Below are 18,838 nucleotides of genomic sequence, written 5' to 3'. Positions count from 1 at the left end.
ATATGACAACAACCCTTATTTTTCACATTTAGCCACTGTTTCTTAAACAAACAAAAACAAACAAAAGAAACAGACACTTGCACAAACGGAATGATGTCGTTATTTAATGTATTTGGGATAATACTACAATATAAGTTTCACTACAAGATGGTAAACCGTATTTTACATTAGATATTTATTCATTCTTTGCGCGTGCAAAATGTATCAGTATTTTTAAAATGAACTTGGGAAAGATGATGCGTATAAAGTATGTATTGTGTATGGAAGTCAAATAATCTCGTTGTTTTCAATTTGCATCAATTATTTCAAATTCAACGTTTTATTCGTCAGGTTTTAAGCATATCACACATTCTTAATCTTTAAATATAACATTATAAATTACATGTTTGCACATTTTATAGAAAAGAAAAATATACATATCATAGGTATGATACTAATGTCATCACACTTTTTGTTGAGTTTTCCTTTATAAAATAATATATGATGTTTGTTTGTTTGTTTGTTTTGGGTTTTACGTCACATCGACATATTATAGGTCATATCGCGACGTTCCAGCTTTACTGGTGGAGGAAGACCTCAGGTGCCCTTCCGTGCATTATTTCAGGCACGAACGGGCACCTGAGTAGAACCACCGACGTTCCGTAAGCTAACTGGATAGCTTCCTCACATGAAAGAATCCAAAGTCCCTGTCGGGATTCGAACCCACAGCGGTGAGGGGTTAGTGGTTTGAAGTCAACGACCTTAACCACTCGGCCACGGACGCCCCTAATATATGATGTACACAATTACAAACGCTAAGAGACTTGGATAAGCAATTATATGTTGGGCAATTTGATAATCCTTCAATTAAATTGATTTACATAATTGATTACTAAATTCAGCCAAAGCACATAATATAAAGGGGAAATTTTTCAAATTGTAATATCATCTTTATTTTTTATATTTACCGCTGCACTTTATTTGTAAATAGTTATTAAATAATACTATGACAATTCTACACGTTTGTCTGCAAACAAATTGTAGTTAATTGATATTGTTTGAAAAAGAAGGTATGACTTCATACCACATAGTTAATTATAGACTCAGATATGTACATGTCTGATCAGGGTTTTTCAAATAGACCTAGAATTCTATGTCTAGCTGATACAATTTTGCATAGTTACCAAGTCTCTCAAACACTTAACCATGCATACATGTATTTCTTCCATCTTTATTTTTCCCCTAAAATCATTTCAAGATTTCAAGACTTTCGATTTTATTCAATACTGGCATGGTTTATAAGGACATGACTTGTGACATAAAATACAAAATTGTAAACATGTAAAAAACGGAACACAGAAAAATATACATAAAACAGGAGAATGGGTGACTGTAAAATAAAATAAAGATATGACTATATAGATTCTTAATAATAACCGAAATTTATGCTTCATTAACAAAATTTTCTAGGAGACTAATGATACAATATTATAATATACTTATTATTTGCATGTTGTAATTTTATTTCTTAACAAAACGGAGCCAGGGTTTTTTAACATGTGATTTGTTTTTACTATTCATAAGATCTTCGAATTTAAATGCATTAGGATACCTATAGGATATGGTTTAATAAATTTACGTCTACTATCAACAAAATATGAACAATAAAAAAGAGTCAGTGAAATTCGTCACAGAGTTGGTTTGACTCACATGAAGTATATACGTAAATTTCTCTCTATATTTATAGGAATCTACCTTTCTCAATTGGCATTTTATGATTCATACATCTAAATTTTAACAAAGCTGAAGACAGTTGCCAAGGAAGTATGGTAACATAATCTTCGAATACAAACTCTGATCTATATAAACGGTATTTTAAACATTTTCTTAAAGATTGGACATCACTGTTCCAAATTTGGATGAACTGATTTCGAAGTTAGGACTTAACAAGATTTTTGAAGTTAAGCGGACTTGGAGGTATAAAATGACTTAACTAATAATTTGATAAACCAAGTTCGTCTGTCGTATTCTTGACACGGTAATTTAGTTCCATAGCTAACATATTTATATAAAACATTACTTCTTGATATTAAAATTTCTTTATGGTATTTAAATATCCTTTTGGTTGCTCAAATTGAATAGGTCAACCAGTCTAGTCGTACGGTTTATTCGGAATGTGTCAGTGTTTTCCGTTCAGAATGACCTCCACAGAACTTTTATGAAAAACACATTTTATCCGACACTTTCCACATCTATTTGTACATATGAAACATTTTGACGTAGAAGAAACTTTATCGCCATGTTGAAAATTTTGTCTGGATGTTTCGGGTAAACAGCGTGATAAATTTCGTCATCTTTCACATAATTTGAGGGGACCCAGCACAGTGTTGGGATATTGTAAAAGAAGTTATTCTAGAAAAAAATATATGCTGTAGACTCGGCAAATCGGCCGCTTGCCACTAGTCCAGTATAAGTCAAAACTGCAAAGTCATTTTTACGTGAATCATATAAAGCTATACATGTACAACAAATTGCAGCTAAATGACATCACTAGACATTGTCAATAACATTAATTTCCCCACTTTAACCGTTTTTGATAAACAAATCGATATTTCGGATAGAATATCGTATTTTTGCTAGGTCGGACACGACCATGTAACCTGTTCCCACGGGATTTTCTTCATGTAACAACGAAATTCCAAACCCGCGATAAATCGATAAAACAAATTCAAAGAAACAACTTCCCACCATAAATGGATTTTTAAAATGTTTCATTACATCTGTAAACAACTAATTTCTGAATGTGAAAATGAAAGTTGAAATCAGCATCCATTGGCTATCAGGTGACTGATTTGAAACGGATTATTTCATTTGTTGATTAAAATACGAAGCTGACTTGTTAATCAAACGGCGTCTTACAACCGGAGCCGAGAATGTATCATGGCTTCAAAGAAATATTTTATTTTTTGCTATAATTGATTGGTTTTTGAACAATCTCCAGCAGTAAGTTGTTTCTTTGGTTTTGTTTTATCAATTTATTGTGGGTTGGTACAATGACATGGTTTGAAATTGCATTTTTACACATGTAATGATGTATAGAAAATTGAGTGGGTACAGGTAACACGGTCGTGTCCAACCTAGCAAAAATATGACATTCTATCAGAATTTCAGTTTGTTGTTCAAAAATGGTTTAAGTGGGGACAATAGATGAATAATGTTATTGTCAGTGTCTAGTGATGTCATTTAGCTGCAATTTGATGTATAGCTTTATATGAGAGGTAAAAATGACTTTCCAATTTTGACTTATACTGAACTAGTAGCATTCAGCCAATTGGGCGAGTTCAACCCCTTGTCTATATATTGTATATACAGTATATTTTTTTTTTTTCTAGAATTATTGTATTACACTATCTGTGCTGGGTCCCTGTGGTTAAATCCATATAATTATATATATTTGTCAATGCCAACACATACAGTACACTTATATAAATCAATAATACTTAATATACGCTGTATTGAAGGAAAATCATATTATTTGCAGAAATGAGTAAAATGTTGCTCTGTTTTACATAAAAATCTACATATTAATTAAATATATTTTGCACGAAAACGTTGTTTTGGTGTATGACTAAAATATGTCAATTTTGACCAATGTTAACACGGGTCAAATGGAAATATGCCATTACAGTGAAATAAATGATGAAGCAAAATAAGCTATGTTGTCTGTGTACACCCTCTAAATAATTTTTCCATTCCCAACATTTTCACTTTTTCTTATCTTTTTTATTTATTGATACTGTAAAGGTTCTAACTTCTTAAATCAGGATCACTGTCTATCATCTTTAAACAACAAAATATGAAAACAAACATCCAAATTATGATACTTTTACTCTAAGAACCAAGTTCCAACTAATTATGCAAAGCGCCACACATATTTGAATGATACAAAGCAGAGAGCCACTAGTAAATTTGATGAAAGATTTTGTGAATGGAGTAAAAACGTCAATATTTTTAGCTCGACTTTTCTATGAAAAGGGGAGCTATCCTACTCGCCCCGGCGTCGGCGTTAGCGTCGGCGTTGGCGTCACACCTTGGTTAAGTTTTTCGTACCACCCCACTTTATTTCAGAAGTATTACAAGTATGGCTTTGAAACTTACCATACTTGTTCACCATCATAACCTCCATCTACAGACAAGAGTACATAACTCTGTCAAGGTTTTTGACAGAATTATGGCCCTTTTTTGACTTAGAAAGTGTATTGAGCTTGGTTAAGTTTTTTGTACCACCTCACTTTATTTCAAAACCATTGGAGGTATTGCTTTGAAACTGACCATACTTGTTTACCATCACGACCTTCATCAACAGACAAGAGGACATAACTCTGTCAAGGTTTTTGACAGAATTATGCCCCTTTTTGACTTAGAAAATACATTGAATATGGGTAAAATCCACTTATTGCCTTAACCCTTTGAGATATTGCTTTGAAACTTTTAATGCTATTTCACATCATTACCCCCATCTGTACGCAAGAGAAGGTAACTCTGTCAAGGATTTGTTTTAAAAATTAAGGCCTTTTATCGACTTAGAATCTTGGTTAAGTTTTTAGTACCAGTCCACTTTTTGACTGAACTGTTTGAGATATTAATTGAAAGTTGGAATACTTGTTTACAATCATGATTCCCAAACATGTCCAGGAGAAGGTAATTCTGTCAAAGATTTTATTTGAATTATGGCCCTTAACTGTCAATGTTTTGTATTATAGGCAAGCACTAAAAAACTTAAAAAATCTAAAAAAATTCATTCCTATCCACTTGTTCACTTTACCATAAATTATGTCATATAAACATTGCTGTAATATTCAAGGGTATCAAACAACTAGTTCACTTTAAAAATACAGAGATTCTTGTATTGCCTTTTACTGCAAAAACTTTTTTTATTGGCAAGCAATAAAAAAGTCGAGCGCGCTGTCTTACGGACAGCTCTTGTTATGTTTATTCTGAATATTGGCATATTGTGTTGTTTGTATGCAAGAATTAGATGAAACATAAAACTGAGAATGGTCATAAAAAAAATATGTACAGAGTTAATTAATAAAAGGATTGAGTGAAAATGTTGGGAATGGAATGGAATACAATATTATTATGAGTATTGTCATTTCAGGTTTAGTGTGGAATGTTTTCCAGGGATTATTTCTATCCTGTGATTATTTTAGACGTTGAAATATGAATTGTTTTGAAAACAGCTTATACTTTGCTTATTGATTATGATATGTTAGATAAGAACTGACAAATTATATGCAATTTATTTGGATTTTAATTCACCGCCTCCGTGGTCGAGGGGTTAGAGTCGATGACTTCTAATCCAGTTACTTCTCTAGCGTGGGTTCGATCCCCGGGAGATGCTTTGGTAGTTTAGCGCGGAGGAAGGTAGTCTAGTACTGGTGTAACTCTCCAGGAATGATGGTTAGGAAACTACCCACCTAAATGACTGAAATACTGTTTGAAAAAGGCTTAAAATGAAACAAACAAAATTGGATTTTAAAGGGTTTACCATTTGGAAATTGGAGCTCCATACCTCAAGTGTCTGTGGTGAAAACTGCCCATGGCATGAACAGATAAATAAACATATCATAATGTTCACATTCTCAATTATTAAATAACAGTGTTTTTATTCAGTATTAATTTGAAACAATGAAAGGAAGAAGTATTTGCATACTAATAAATTTCAATACTTCATTACAGGAATATCTCTGTTATTTGATGAATAATTAACAGAAAGTATACTAGAAAACATTCCATGATCTTATCATATTTAACTGCTATTTACCTTTATTGGTTAAATCTGGGACACTATGTAATGGGACAAGCATCTGAAGATAAGCCCCATGTATATTTTTTATACCCCCACAAACGAAGTTTAGGGGGGGTATATAGGAGTCAGCTTGTCGGTCGGTCGGTCCGTCCGTCGGTCGGTCCACCTTCATGGTTTCCGGACGATAACTTGAGCTAGGAATGAGATATTCCAATCAAACTTGGTGTACAGCAAGCTTGTATGAATACCTGGGTTGGTATTGCATATGGACCCCCTGGGGTCAAAGACTAGGTCACCGTTACTAAAAATAGAAAAATGGTTTCCGGACGATAACTTGAGCTAGGAATGAGATATTCCAATCAAACTTGGTGTACAGCAAGCTTGTATGAATACCTGGGTTTGTATTGCATATGGACCCCCTGGGGTCAAAGACTAGGTCACCGTTACTAAAAATAGAAAAATGGTTTCCGGACGATAACTTTAGCTAGGAATGAGATATTCCAATCAAACTTGGTGTACAGCAAGCTTGTATGAATACCTGGGTTGGTATTGCATATGGACCCCCTGGGGTCAAAGACTAGGTCACCGTTACTAAAAATAGAAAAATGGTTTCCGGACAATAACTTTAGCTAGGAATGAGATATTCCAATCAAACTTGGTGTACAGCAAGCTTGTATGAATACCTGGGTTGGTATTGCATATGGACCCCCTGGGGTCAAAGACTAGGTCACCGTTACTAAAAATAGAAAAATTGTTTCCGGACGATAATTGAGCTAGGAATGAGATAAAACAAGCTTTCTTGAAGACCTGGTTGATGTTGCAATTCTTTTTACTCATTTTAATCTTCATAAATTATAGTTCAACTTCAAACTATTGTTCACACCACTTATTTTTCAAACGTAATGGTTGCTTGTGGGGGTATTTATCACCTTCAGTGATAGCTCTAGTTTTGTCTAGTCAGGCACACCCACTACTATTTTGTCTTGTTGATTGTTCCATAATAAATGGTGAAAATTAGAGAAACATGAGCAAACTGGCATAAGGATATATCAGTCCTTTAATATGTTAACCATGATGTTAAGAAAAATTATAAATGCAACTTTCTGTTATCTGTGAAAAAATCCAGGCAGGCAAACAGCCATTTTGTCTTGTGAATCATTGTGATGCTAAAGTTTGAATGTGCGATGTTCATGTGCATGATTTCCTTTTACATTTCAGACCAAATTGCCAGTATTGCGTTAGAAGATTAGGAAATGCTGTACAACAAGGAGAGGGTGCAAAAACAATTACACTATGTAGAAGGAATTTAACTAACTCATCTAATGCCAAAGGTGGCAAGAAAAATATTTTAGTATTGCAACATACTATTAGAGCGCAAGGATGTTTGAAAAATCTTCATGTCGGCACTCAAAAAGTAGAACGACCACTGTTGAGGGTAATCCTCGGTCCACAGATTGTCTTGTGTACCCAACAAGTTCGGCACATGGGCGGCTTTTCGAGATTCATGGGAAGCCTTGGTCGATTCCTGCGTGTCAGATATTTAATCTTTACGGGTGCAATAGGTGGTGGATTGGCAGTCAATCAGGTTAGTGAAAATAGAATAGGGAATATTTTCAGTTTTGATAAAATTCTGTTTGAATATACAATGTACCTTTACCATCATAACCATGTGTGACCTTTTGCTCTATTCAGTGTTTGTATTTACATTGTTTATTGTGCACTTAACCTCACCAAAATTAATAATGAAACAAAAAAAGATGTTAAGAAGCAAATATGTGAGCAAACATGAGGTTTAATAATGTATCATAAGGCTAGATTCATACATTAAGAGTTTACTTTCAGCTGCTGAATTTATTTTTGAAACAGATAGTAATCATTTATGAACATCAAAATGATAATCTTGAAATAATTGATGTGATTGGATGATAGAAATGTACATCCTAGCCAAGCTTTATAAACTCAGCTGAAGATAAGGGTGGCTAAGGCTTTGCAATATCAGTTTTCAACATTTATAGAGTTAAATAAATATTTGTCTATTTTTAGACATATGAGTCGTGGAAAGAACGTATACCAGATATAAAGTGGTTGAAGGATTATCTTCCTGAAGCTGATACTTTGGATAAAATGGCTGTGCCATTCACACAAGTGAGAGCTTTCGTCAACAGAATGCACCTGCCTGAAAAGGTATGTTATTCTTGTAGCGTAATTTCTGGGTGATTATCGATCTCGAACATTTAGTCTAATGCTCATTTGTGTCTAACTGCTGATTGAAAAATATGGGTGATTACTAATTAGTAGTCAGTCACCTGGGTAGAAGTTCCTAATTATTGGTCATTTATCCAGGAATGCTGGTTAAGGTGGAAGAACCACTGAGATGACCAAAAATGTTAAAATTGACATTAAAACGGAACAAACAAAGGAATATTCTTGTATATAGATGGTATATGAGGACCGAGGTTGTTTTTATCATATGTATAATGATCAGAAAAGCTGGAAATGTGTTTTCAGGTTTGTTAAATGTTCTCAATTTTCATATGGTCAACACATTAGAATTTCCAATATAAGAGGCATGGGTTGTTGCTAAAAATAACTTTTAAGTTATAATGTCACTGGTAAGTTTTGTATATTTTTATTTGTCTGGGAGAAAAAGTGTAGCTACATAAATCTCTGCTTCATCTTCAAGCAAAAGCTTGAATGAAGCCCATTATTAAAACATTTCAAAAGGCATCAAGATGAAATTTCGATTACTTGCGTAACATGACAAAGTGCAGTTTTTAGACAAGGGGCATAATTCTGAAAGCAATATTTTTTGAGTTATGCCCTGTTTTATCTTAGAATTTTTAACGGACCAGCTTAACACTGAATGCGGTGCTCTTGCTCTTGTAGGGATGGCTGAAAGAGAGGTTTCCAAAGATGAGAGGCATGTCTGATTGGGTGTCACAGAACTCTGATGGTATGATTCTTGTTTTACTGAGATATTAGAAATAACTGTCTTTTACACAACAAATTATTTCACTATCATTTTGAGAGGTTTAATTCCTCCTTTTTTATGAATCAAAATAGTACATATTTTACATATCACATTTTTGAAAAATGTATGTTTTAGTTATTTATAATACTGGAAATGACCTCATTTCTTTTCTATCAGTAATTTGATGTATGTTTATTGATAAATATTTGATTTATAAGCAATAGAAATAGTAAAACTTGACCTCAGAAATAGGAAGACTCAAATTTGATGTCACAATAGAAGTGCATTTATTACAATGTAGTAAAATTTGACACATTAATAGAATGGAATAAAATATTGAGCGTTTAATTTTGGTACTGTTTTGTATTTTGAACAATTGAATGTTTGCCATAGGTTTTTCATTAATTGTCATGTAAAAGCAGTATGCTAAATGAATCACTGAATTTGAAATTTCTTAAAAACAAAAACTAGCAGTTTTTTTAATGACAATATATATTAATATTGTGACCACCTATAAAGTGTGTAGAATTTAAAAGGTGAGATATAGATCTACTTTGTGTAAAGTCATAACATGTTCATTTTATGTCTGCAAAGAGACTGTGTAGCAATCAATATTTTCTTATATCAAATTTGAGCTTAGTGTATCTTTAATATTTTGTCTTTTTGAGAAATACACAAACATTGCCAATTCATAAAGTCAAGATTCACTTGAGGTCATGAAAAAATTTAAAATTCTATCTTTAATTCAGATTTCTTGTTACTTAAGCAGTGAAATTTAAGGCTTCTTTTTAGGTACTTCCTGCAGATTACAAGTGCCTTATGTTAGTTTAAATTACTTCTTATGTATACCTGAAAGTATTTTATCAATTTTGAAAATTTTGTAAATGTGGTATTCATATTAATATAAATTTAAGGACGTGTTGCTTTAATGTTTAGTGGTTTCATTATTGTCATCATATTGTGTATCTTTCTTTCTCTTATCTTTTATCATCGTGATTTAGTTATGGTCTCGAGTGTCAATGGTGCAAGGGTCCTTTCAAACCTAACATGTTTTTAGCATATAATGTGCACACATCAATATAATTTTATATATTTATATTAGTTTATACTAATGTATTTTAGTTTAATCATGTAGAAAGCGCTAAAAACTTACTGAAACACTTGTGAATCTGGGGTTAGTATCTCGAAGCTATCGTTATATTTGCGTTTACGAACGTGCTAACGATTGACGGAGGGTTGGTTAACGAGAGACTAGCGCGGGTATCTCGAAAGCAATAGTTAAGCAATCGTTCGTTGCTTACTCGTTAGTTATTAACGATTGAGTTATTTAATCATTTGAATACATGTACCGCGAAAATTGTGTACAGCTCTTGTTTATATTCACCGAATCATTATTTTGCGTAGACAAGGTGAATTGGAGCATAATTGTACCCGTATTTTACAAACATAAATTTTGTTTACAAATTTACGTGTAAATAAGTTTTATTCCAAACGATAACATAAAGAAGACACACGTATAACCAAAGAGAAAAACGTACAGCAGATTTATTCAGGACAGGAGAAATACAAATCGACCTTAATATCTACAACACAATGTTCATACCTCAGACTCTGCTGATGTCAGTTCAGTATTCCACATTCTTTCCACCTCCAAGTGGTCTATTGCATGATCGTTATTGTGTCTTCCGTACGTTCCTCTGCGTTTTCTCTTTCTATTTTCCGACATTTTTAAAAGGAACTGAACATTGGTCACGTGACTGAACATGCAGGCTCTGTATTGGTAACTTTTAAATTCTGACCAATCGCATGTTAGATGAAACCCTTTGTTTGCCTTTTCTGATAAGCCCAAGCCACGCTATCCCAGAACTCTGATTTTTTTCAGGAGAAGGTCTTTGTTACGTTTAAAGTGAACACAAATATTTAAATTTAATTAAAATGTATGTGTGCGTTTATTGCCCGGACGACCAAACCCTTTCTGTTCTCGGTCGGAACAGTAAGAGACTAGAACTCAAGGGTGAGCTGAAGGAGAAAGAAGAAGTGAAAATGACATGGGGAAAGAACGAATACGGAGGATTCATTGTTAAATATGGCGGTATGTTCTCAGCTTCTGTGTTCTCAATTTTAAAATATTGTATACAAGTTTCAAATACAAAATATCTTTTATCAAAGCTTTGTTTTAAATACTGCTCATTTTCTTTTGAATATTAATACGATATGCTAAACCACACACAATCACACGACACATGCAGGATCCGGTCTGTCGTCTAGCAATATAGACTTGTCTTGCGATGAACATCCCGATTGCCTTGATAATGTCAATTGTGATAGTGGTAAACCTACGAAAACGGTTCCTTTAAAAAAGAGAACAGTCATTGGAACTGCCCCTGTTGAAAGATCCAATGAAACAGGGGTGATTCAATTGAGGGGGGGGGGGGTCGGGAACTTAAAATAGAAACTGCAATACTAGAAACAGAGGGAAAACGTCTGTATATAGATTAGCAGAGACTGCAGATTTAGCAGCAACGGCTGCAAGTGTAGTCAGACATTTTAAACATTTTACATACTTAAAGCCAATATTTTGGCGGAGCTTCTTCTCAATACCAGTCAAAAAATCTGGGGACAGATAACCATCCCTCATTCTTCAGGCTATATCAACATGTTGTTTTAGGGTGTAAGCATACTGTCAATATTCAAATTTGAAAATGTTGCTTTCATTGTTGCTTTCCGTTTCAGTGAAATATGGACTATATTTTCACGAAACATAATAAAATTTTACCCTTTAGACAATCATAATTATGTACAGCAACTCTTTCTAAAATTCCACTTGCTACACAGCAGCAAAGACGTCATGCGCCTAACAATGACGCCATGAGCAGAACAATGACTTCATAATCATAAATATATATTAAATATGTAAAGTCGAGTTTCATTGGATAATCATGACGTTTATATTATTAGTTAAGGTAATATTGCCCTATATAAACGACTGTTTGGAAATATATACCAGAGCCGCTAGGCGATGGTAATATTGCCTACAACCGTTTGTATATGATCATTTAACATGTCATTTATAACGAATTATAAAACCACAAACTTCCCTTTTTTGAGAAAAAAAGTGAGATTTCTTAGAAAATTACCAGAAACAGTGTATATAAAACTATAAAACTGTCACGATTATCCAATGAAAAGTGACGTGACAAACGTGCAGTATTATAAAATCTTTTATAATACTGCACGTTTGTTACTGCAAGTTTGTAACGTCAATTTTCATTGGATAATTGTGGTGTTTATATAGTTTATATACACTGCTGCTGTCAATTTATCAAGAAATCTCTCTTTTTCTGCAGTATTGTAAATTCGTTATAAAGATTTTTAACAGGATATATGGCCGATATAATTTTGTTTGCAATATAACTCTCACCTGGCGGCTCGGGTTATCGTTTATATACGGCCATATAACCTGTCAAAAATCTGTATAACTAAATAATATTATATACGTACATGACTGCTGTTAATTAATATGGATAAATTTTCATTTTGTCTTAAACAAAAGATGTTTGCTGAATTATTAATTAAAAGATAACGAGTTAAATTATAACAGCTGGTGTTCGCGAGTGAAATACATGATAATCTGAAAAGATAAACAAACAACATTTCTATATATTACATGACTTTTTGTGGTACCGATTTTGCAGCTGACGTAATGCACTTTTCTTCATGATGCCATTAATTTTACAATTTACTTTTCGAAATATAATTCTGTAACAAGTTAGAATTTTGTTGAATTTTCAGCATGATGTATGCATAATATTTATTTATATTTTCTTGTGCAAAATTACTCATTACAGAGTTTATTCCTTTCGCTGTTTAAGTTATGATATGCTTTTTTTTCATCCGCATTCAAATATAAGTCTTTAATTAAACTGTAAATAAGCTTTACATATGTTTGATATGTGAGAAAAAGTTTGTTTGTTTGGATTCTTACGGCACGTCAACACATAACTGGCCATATCGTGCCGAATGCTGTAATAGGCTTAAAATGTTATGTAAAACTTTGTAAATGACAATAAAAATGAGTCAATTAGATCCAAGAATACAAGTTTATCTCTTTCAAATAATAAATGATGTTTTTTTTATGGAATTGTATTAAAGAGTTCTTTGAGTGAATTTACACAATAAAATTTATTACGGGCCTGTGAAAATTCATGAGAAAAAGAAATACAATACTATATTGATGTCGGTTCATCATTTTTTATCAATAAAATGATATAATTCTCATTTTTATGTACTTTAAAATCGCACCTTTCTTAATTTTGTGTCAAAGTGATAGTAACGAGAGCCTTAAGACACCCTCTAGGCATCCGTTAATAATTGGGCATGTTAACGATTATTCGTTAATTACGAGAACGTCGAGATAGCGGTGAAAACCTTAACGAGAGGTATACGATAGTCGTTATGCTAACGATAGCTTCGAGATACTAACCCCTGTTCTTGGAACCAGTCAGTTCAAAGCAATGAGTGTAAATTTTCTTGCTCACAGAAACAATGGCTTGCCCCTGACAGGGTTTGAACTCATGCAGTCAGCAATCCTTAGTTTACTAGTCTGACTCCTCAGCCACACTGTCATTCTTATAATTATGTAGATTAGCGAGGGCATGTTATTGTTTTATTGAGTGTGACTATTTGAGGACAACTTGATTTGTTTGTGGTGTTTTTTTTTTGTGTTTTTTTTTTTTTTTTTTTCACTCTATGAGATAAAGCCTTCACACTTCAGTGATTTTCCTGCTTATATAACAGACTCCGATAAAGGGTCTCTTCCCAATTGAAATTTTCTTTAAAATCATGCAGTTTTCCCAAAAATCTGAACTTAAACCTGCTTTTATACTTCCCAAATTAGCAATTTTAGCGACAATTTTTCCCAAAATCAAGTGGCTAAGGCTTCTTCCCAACTGAGTGAGAAAAATCACTGCACTTGGTTACAATATACTTCTTGACAAGAACTGTTATTTTAGTTAATTCAGTTTTGATGTTTAGGGTATCTTTTGTGAACAAAAGTCTTAGTTTAGTAGCAATGCTTCATTATATACATGTATATCATACTAATAAAAAATCTCTCATTTTTTAGAGTAATGTTTTTAATGGTATTTGAAGTACACTCTGTTCCAGGAGTATCAATTGGCTCTTTTATACTTGCATGTTTAAAGCAATTGACAAAGACCATTTCAGTTTAAAAGTATACTTGGATAAAATATTTCAAGGATGATATTATTCAGTTTATACCATATTTATTTTAGTTTGATTGTGTTGGAAACTATAATCTTATTGCAAGTCCTATGAAAGTCCTAAATTCATTCCTTGAACCAACTAGTACTAAGCAATTAATATAAGTTTCTTGCTCGTCAAAACAACCGTTTGATTATGACAAGGTTTCAACTCACATGGGCAGCATTGCCGCAGCCATCTTTTAGATTACTAGTCCGAGGCATTTAAGCGAATGAGTATGACATGTCCCGTACAAATGCTAATGCAGCTAAAATGCATTTAAGCTCATTGATTTAATTATTAATTGATTGTGATGATCTCATGTTTTGGACTGAGGGATCATGAGAGACCTAACTTGGTTTACAGCCATGTATTCTATTATGACACCACACCAGAAATTTTTTGTCCAAATAGTTGAAGCCAGTGTTATTAAAATAATCTCACTGCTTCATACCAATGGGCACTATAGATTGATCAAGTTTGAATAAAAACTGTTCACCAGTATGTTAAGATTCGTTCATCACAATTTATTCTGACATGTTGCTATGCTTGTATTCCCAGGTAGAGAGTCAATTCCTCATGTGTTAGGCTATCATATACCAGGTTTGTACTTCACAACTTCTCCTCTTTACCAATTTTGATAGCAACAGGACAACTTCTTTCAAACAGTTTGTCTAAGTGTAACATTTTCTGCTCCTGTTAGATAGTACAAATGTAAAGTGTTTTTGATAAGAAAAAGAAATGTACCTGGCACATAGATCATTAAAGAGTTTTTATTAAGCAACTTCAGGCTTTTCCATGATTTATGAGATTTTGATACCTGGATATATTTATTCCCATGTCAGAATTGCTCAAATTTACCACTTTGTTGTTCTTTTTGAATAATTCTTATTTATAAGTTGCAAAGAAAGTTCTGTTATATATGAAGTGGTATATTGTATTGACTGAAATTGCACTCATGGAATTATGCCTATGAATTAAAACACAAGAGTTATTGCCCTTTGAATTATACATGAACCATCAAAAGATTTAGTACCTGAACACCAAGGTCTGTTTCATTTTAAGTTCACTGATATTAAAGTGTTCTGTTTTATCTTATTATTGTTAACAGACTTATACATTGCTGATTATGACTAAAAGTAACATTAATTTTGATGGTTTAAGTGATGCTCGGGACCAAAACCATTTTTTCTTCTGCTATATTTTATCATAATCTTAACCTCATATCATGCTTTGAATTAAAAAGAAAAGAAAAAAAAGTTAATACATGGATTTGATTTTTATCTTATATAAGTAAGAAACATATAGTTAAGGTATCATACAGTAAATTGGAAGAACATTGATTTTGTATGAAAATATCATTTTTATTTACCGCAAATAAGTTTTAATTACATGTAAAGGATAAGAGATAATGTAAGAAAAAAATTATATTTATTTAATGTACAAAAAACAAGTATGTTCATTTTACAGTATTTTCTCTTTAAAGGCACATGATGTCTCAGAAACAAAAAAATATGTAATTCTTTCGAAAGGGAAAATGTGAAATTTATAATGTTTAAATAATCATTTCAGAGCATGTTAGATGCTTTTCACCTGAAAAAAGTAACGCTGAATTTGTAATTATTTGTCATTAAACTTGCGAAGTGTAAAAAAAGTAGTATTTTGACTCTCATACACAATACTTAATCACTATAACTGTGCTTATTGCCAAAAGGCAACAGAAGCCAAAGGTGATTTAGGTAACTTGCCAATTAGTAACTTTTTGGAAACTATAACATAGGACCAAAAATAAAAAAGCTTTTGGGAAAATAAAATGATAACATTTCTGTTGCCTAATGGACCTTTGAAAATATTTTAGTAGAAGAGTTGCCTCTACGGAGTAGTGGCGACATATAGGAATCACTTCTCCGTCATCTGTCCGTCCATATGTCTGTCCAAAATTTGTCCGGACTACTCCTCATAAAGTACTGGTGCAATTTCATCCAAACTTGACAGGAATGATCAGTACCAAGTGTAGTTGTGCATATTGTCAGCATTTTCCGGTTCAATGATTTTTATGCTCCCCGAAAAATTTCGGGGGAGCATATAGTCGGCGCCTTGTCCGTCCGTCCATCTGTCTGTCCGTTTACTTGTCTGGAGCATAACTTGAAAACCCTTGGAGATAATTTGTTTAAACTTCATACAGTGGTAGAGGGCATTGAGGGGGAGTGCAGTGTCAAAGAACCATTACTCTATTTTGCCCAATTTTTGAATTATCTCCCCTTATAGAAAAATCTTGTCCGGGCATAACTCGAAAACTATAATAGATATCAACATGAAACTTTGTAGGTGAAAAGATCTCAATGGGTAGATGTGCAGTGCATAAGACCAATAACTCTTTTTGTCCTAATTTTGGAGTTATTGCCCTTTGTTAATTTCAACACTTTGAACTCTGTCCGGAACATAACTCTAAAACTATAAGAGATATCAAGATGAAACATTGTAGATAGATCTGATAGATCTCATTGAGTAGAAGTGCAGTGCAAAAGAACCATAGCTCTGTAAAGCCTCATGTTTGAATTATCTCCCCTTATAGAAAAATCTTGTCCCGGGCATAACTCTAAAACTATAAGAGATATCAACATGAAACTTTGTAGGTGAATAGATCTCAATGGGTAGATGTGCAGTGCATAAGATCAATAACTCTTTTTGTCCTAATTTTGGAGTTATTGCCCTTTGTTAATTTTAACACTGAACTTTGTCAGGAACATAACTCTAAAATTATAAGAGATATCAAGATGAAACATTGTAGGTAGATAGATCTCATTGAGTAGAAGTGCAGTGCAAAAAAAACATAACTCTGTTAAGCCTCATTTTTGAATTATCTCCCCTTTTAGAAAAATCTTGTACTGGACATAGCTGTAAAACTATAAGAGATATCAACATGAAACTTTGTAGGTAGATGTATCTCAATGGGTAGATGTGCAGTGCATGAGAATCATAACTCTGCCTTGCCATTTGTGTATTTTTCCTTTTTGAATTTGTCCGGAACATAACTTAGAAACCATAAGAGATATCAACAAGAAACTTTGTAAGTTGATAGATAACAGTGATTAGAAGTGCAGTGGAAAGAACAGTTACTCTGCCTTTCCTAATTTTGGAATTATTGCACTTTGAACTTTTTCCAAGGACATAACTCTGAAACTACAAGAGGTGTACTTTCCTGTGTCCAAAACCGATTCGGGGAGCATCACCCGGCTCAAACCGGGCTCTTGTTGTCAGAGTTATGGCCCTTTAATAGTTTTTATTTTTAAAGTTTGTCCGGACTACTTCTCGTATACCACTAATGCAATTTCAATGAAACTTTACAGGATTGATATATAGCTCAAGTCCTTGCGCATATTGCAGGGGTTTTCTGGTTGAATGATTTTTGGCCGAGTTATGGCCCTTTGATTAAAAGGTGTTTTTTTCTGTTTGTTGCAAGATACATAAAAGCTTGTCCGGACTACTCCTCATAAACTACTGGTGCAATTTTATCCAAACTTTACAGAAATGATCAGTACCAAGTCTAGTTGTGCACTGTCCGTCTGTCTATTCGTCTGTCACAAAACTTGTCCCAACATGAAATTGGCCATCATGAGGCAACACATGTGATCACTGATTGCTCTTGTTTGGATTAAGAAACATGTTTATAATAATGTTCTTTTTTAAAGTAATATACGGTTTTATTATAAAACATTTTAAAATTTCTTGTAAATAAACTAAATTTTATAACAAATAACAGTTAGGTTCTCTGTCTTATTAAAAATTGCATAGGACTTGTAAAATTGGTAATTTGAAACTGTTAAATAACTTCATTTACACTATAACATAATTTTATAAATTTCAGATTCTGAAATGACCAAGTCTGCATTGCCGAAAATTGGTATCAGTCCATTTTCAAAGGGTGAAGGAAGGACTGGTTCACCAGTAAGTTGAATTGTAATTCTACATTTACTTTGTTAGAGCCTCTTGCAAAAAGTACATTGCATTTCTATCTTTTGGAAGGATTTCTCGTGCTAAGTAAGTATTTCCGTTCATAAAAGGTGTCTGTGGCCGAGAAATTTTAGCGTTAAAGAGTCTGTATGCCTGAGTACTTTCATTACTGAAGGACGTGATTGGCCAAGTACAGTGTATTTTGTATCATCGAAAGGTCTGTTAGGCCAAATATTGTCCAAATTGAAGGATCTCTATGGTGAAATAATTCATGGAAGAACTTTGAGATAACTTACCTACAAAATGAAAGTCGTAGTCAATCATTGTCAGACATATTGTCAGAATTTCAAAAAAAAAAAGACTTTTACTTTTAATAACTAAAGGTATGATAATTTTATGATTATTTAGATACTTATAAATACTTTGTGTTTTCCAAGACTTTGGTTTCAGGTTGCTGGGTTAAGGTCATTAATACTTAAGAAACCCTTGTTGAATGGGTATTCTATTACATTTGTCAACTCAACATGCAGGAGTAACTGTAAATATTATGAATAGTTTTGTCTCTGAATAATGTATCTTGATAAACTAAGAATAGGGGGTCATTGTTATAAATGTAAGAATGTTTTATGTATAAGGATTGAGTGTGATAAAATACACTTGGTTTACTTTCAGGTGGAAGATAGGGCTAGACAAGACACCATGAATGATGAAATTTTGAAAATGCAGGTACGAACGATTTAAGATTTTCATAAATATATTATATAACTCATAATGACCTTGGTGACCCATAACTTATTTTCTCTTAAAAAATTTCTGTTATTATACTTTAATATCAAGCAAAGTTTAAAGAAATTTTTATT

The 18,838-nt window shown here is 32.9% G+C and overlaps 1 protein-coding gene across 2 annotated transcripts in view; it reads left to right on the top strand.

Moving 5' to 3' along the window:
• Positions 1-2,154: 2,154 nt before the first annotated feature.
• LOC132742152 (dynamin-like 120 kDa protein, mitochondrial) overlaps positions 2,155-18,838 on the top strand; it is a 49,107-nt gene continuing 32,423 nt past the window's right edge. The window contains exons 1-7 of one of the 2 annotated variants that reach the window (XM_060730479.1): positions 2,155-2,307; positions 7,010-7,376; positions 7,835-7,975; positions 8,678-8,744; positions 14,586-14,627; positions 17,893-17,972; positions 18,651-18,704. In XM_060730479.1, the coding sequence (XP_060586462.1) occupies positions 2,279-2,307; positions 7,010-7,376; positions 7,835-7,975; positions 8,678-8,744; positions 14,586-14,627; positions 17,893-17,972; positions 18,651-18,704 (780 nt within the window). In that variant the 5' untranslated portion in view covers positions 2,155-2,278. The remainder of the gene's footprint in view (positions 2,308-7,009; positions 7,377-7,834; positions 7,976-8,677; positions 8,745-14,585; positions 14,628-17,892; positions 17,973-18,650; positions 18,705-18,838) is intronic. The other variant, XM_060730480.1, reaches the window with a different exon arrangement.

This window comes from Ruditapes philippinarum, unplaced genomic scaffold, assembly GCF_026571515.1.
Source record: "Ruditapes philippinarum isolate M1 unplaced genomic scaffold, ASM2657151v2 ctg1106_1_1_1_1, whole genome shotgun sequence".
NCBI classification, from domain to species: Eukaryota; Metazoa; Mollusca; class Bivalvia; order Venerida; family Veneridae; genus Ruditapes; species Ruditapes philippinarum.
This window is presented reverse-complemented; position numbering and strand designations above follow the sequence as displayed.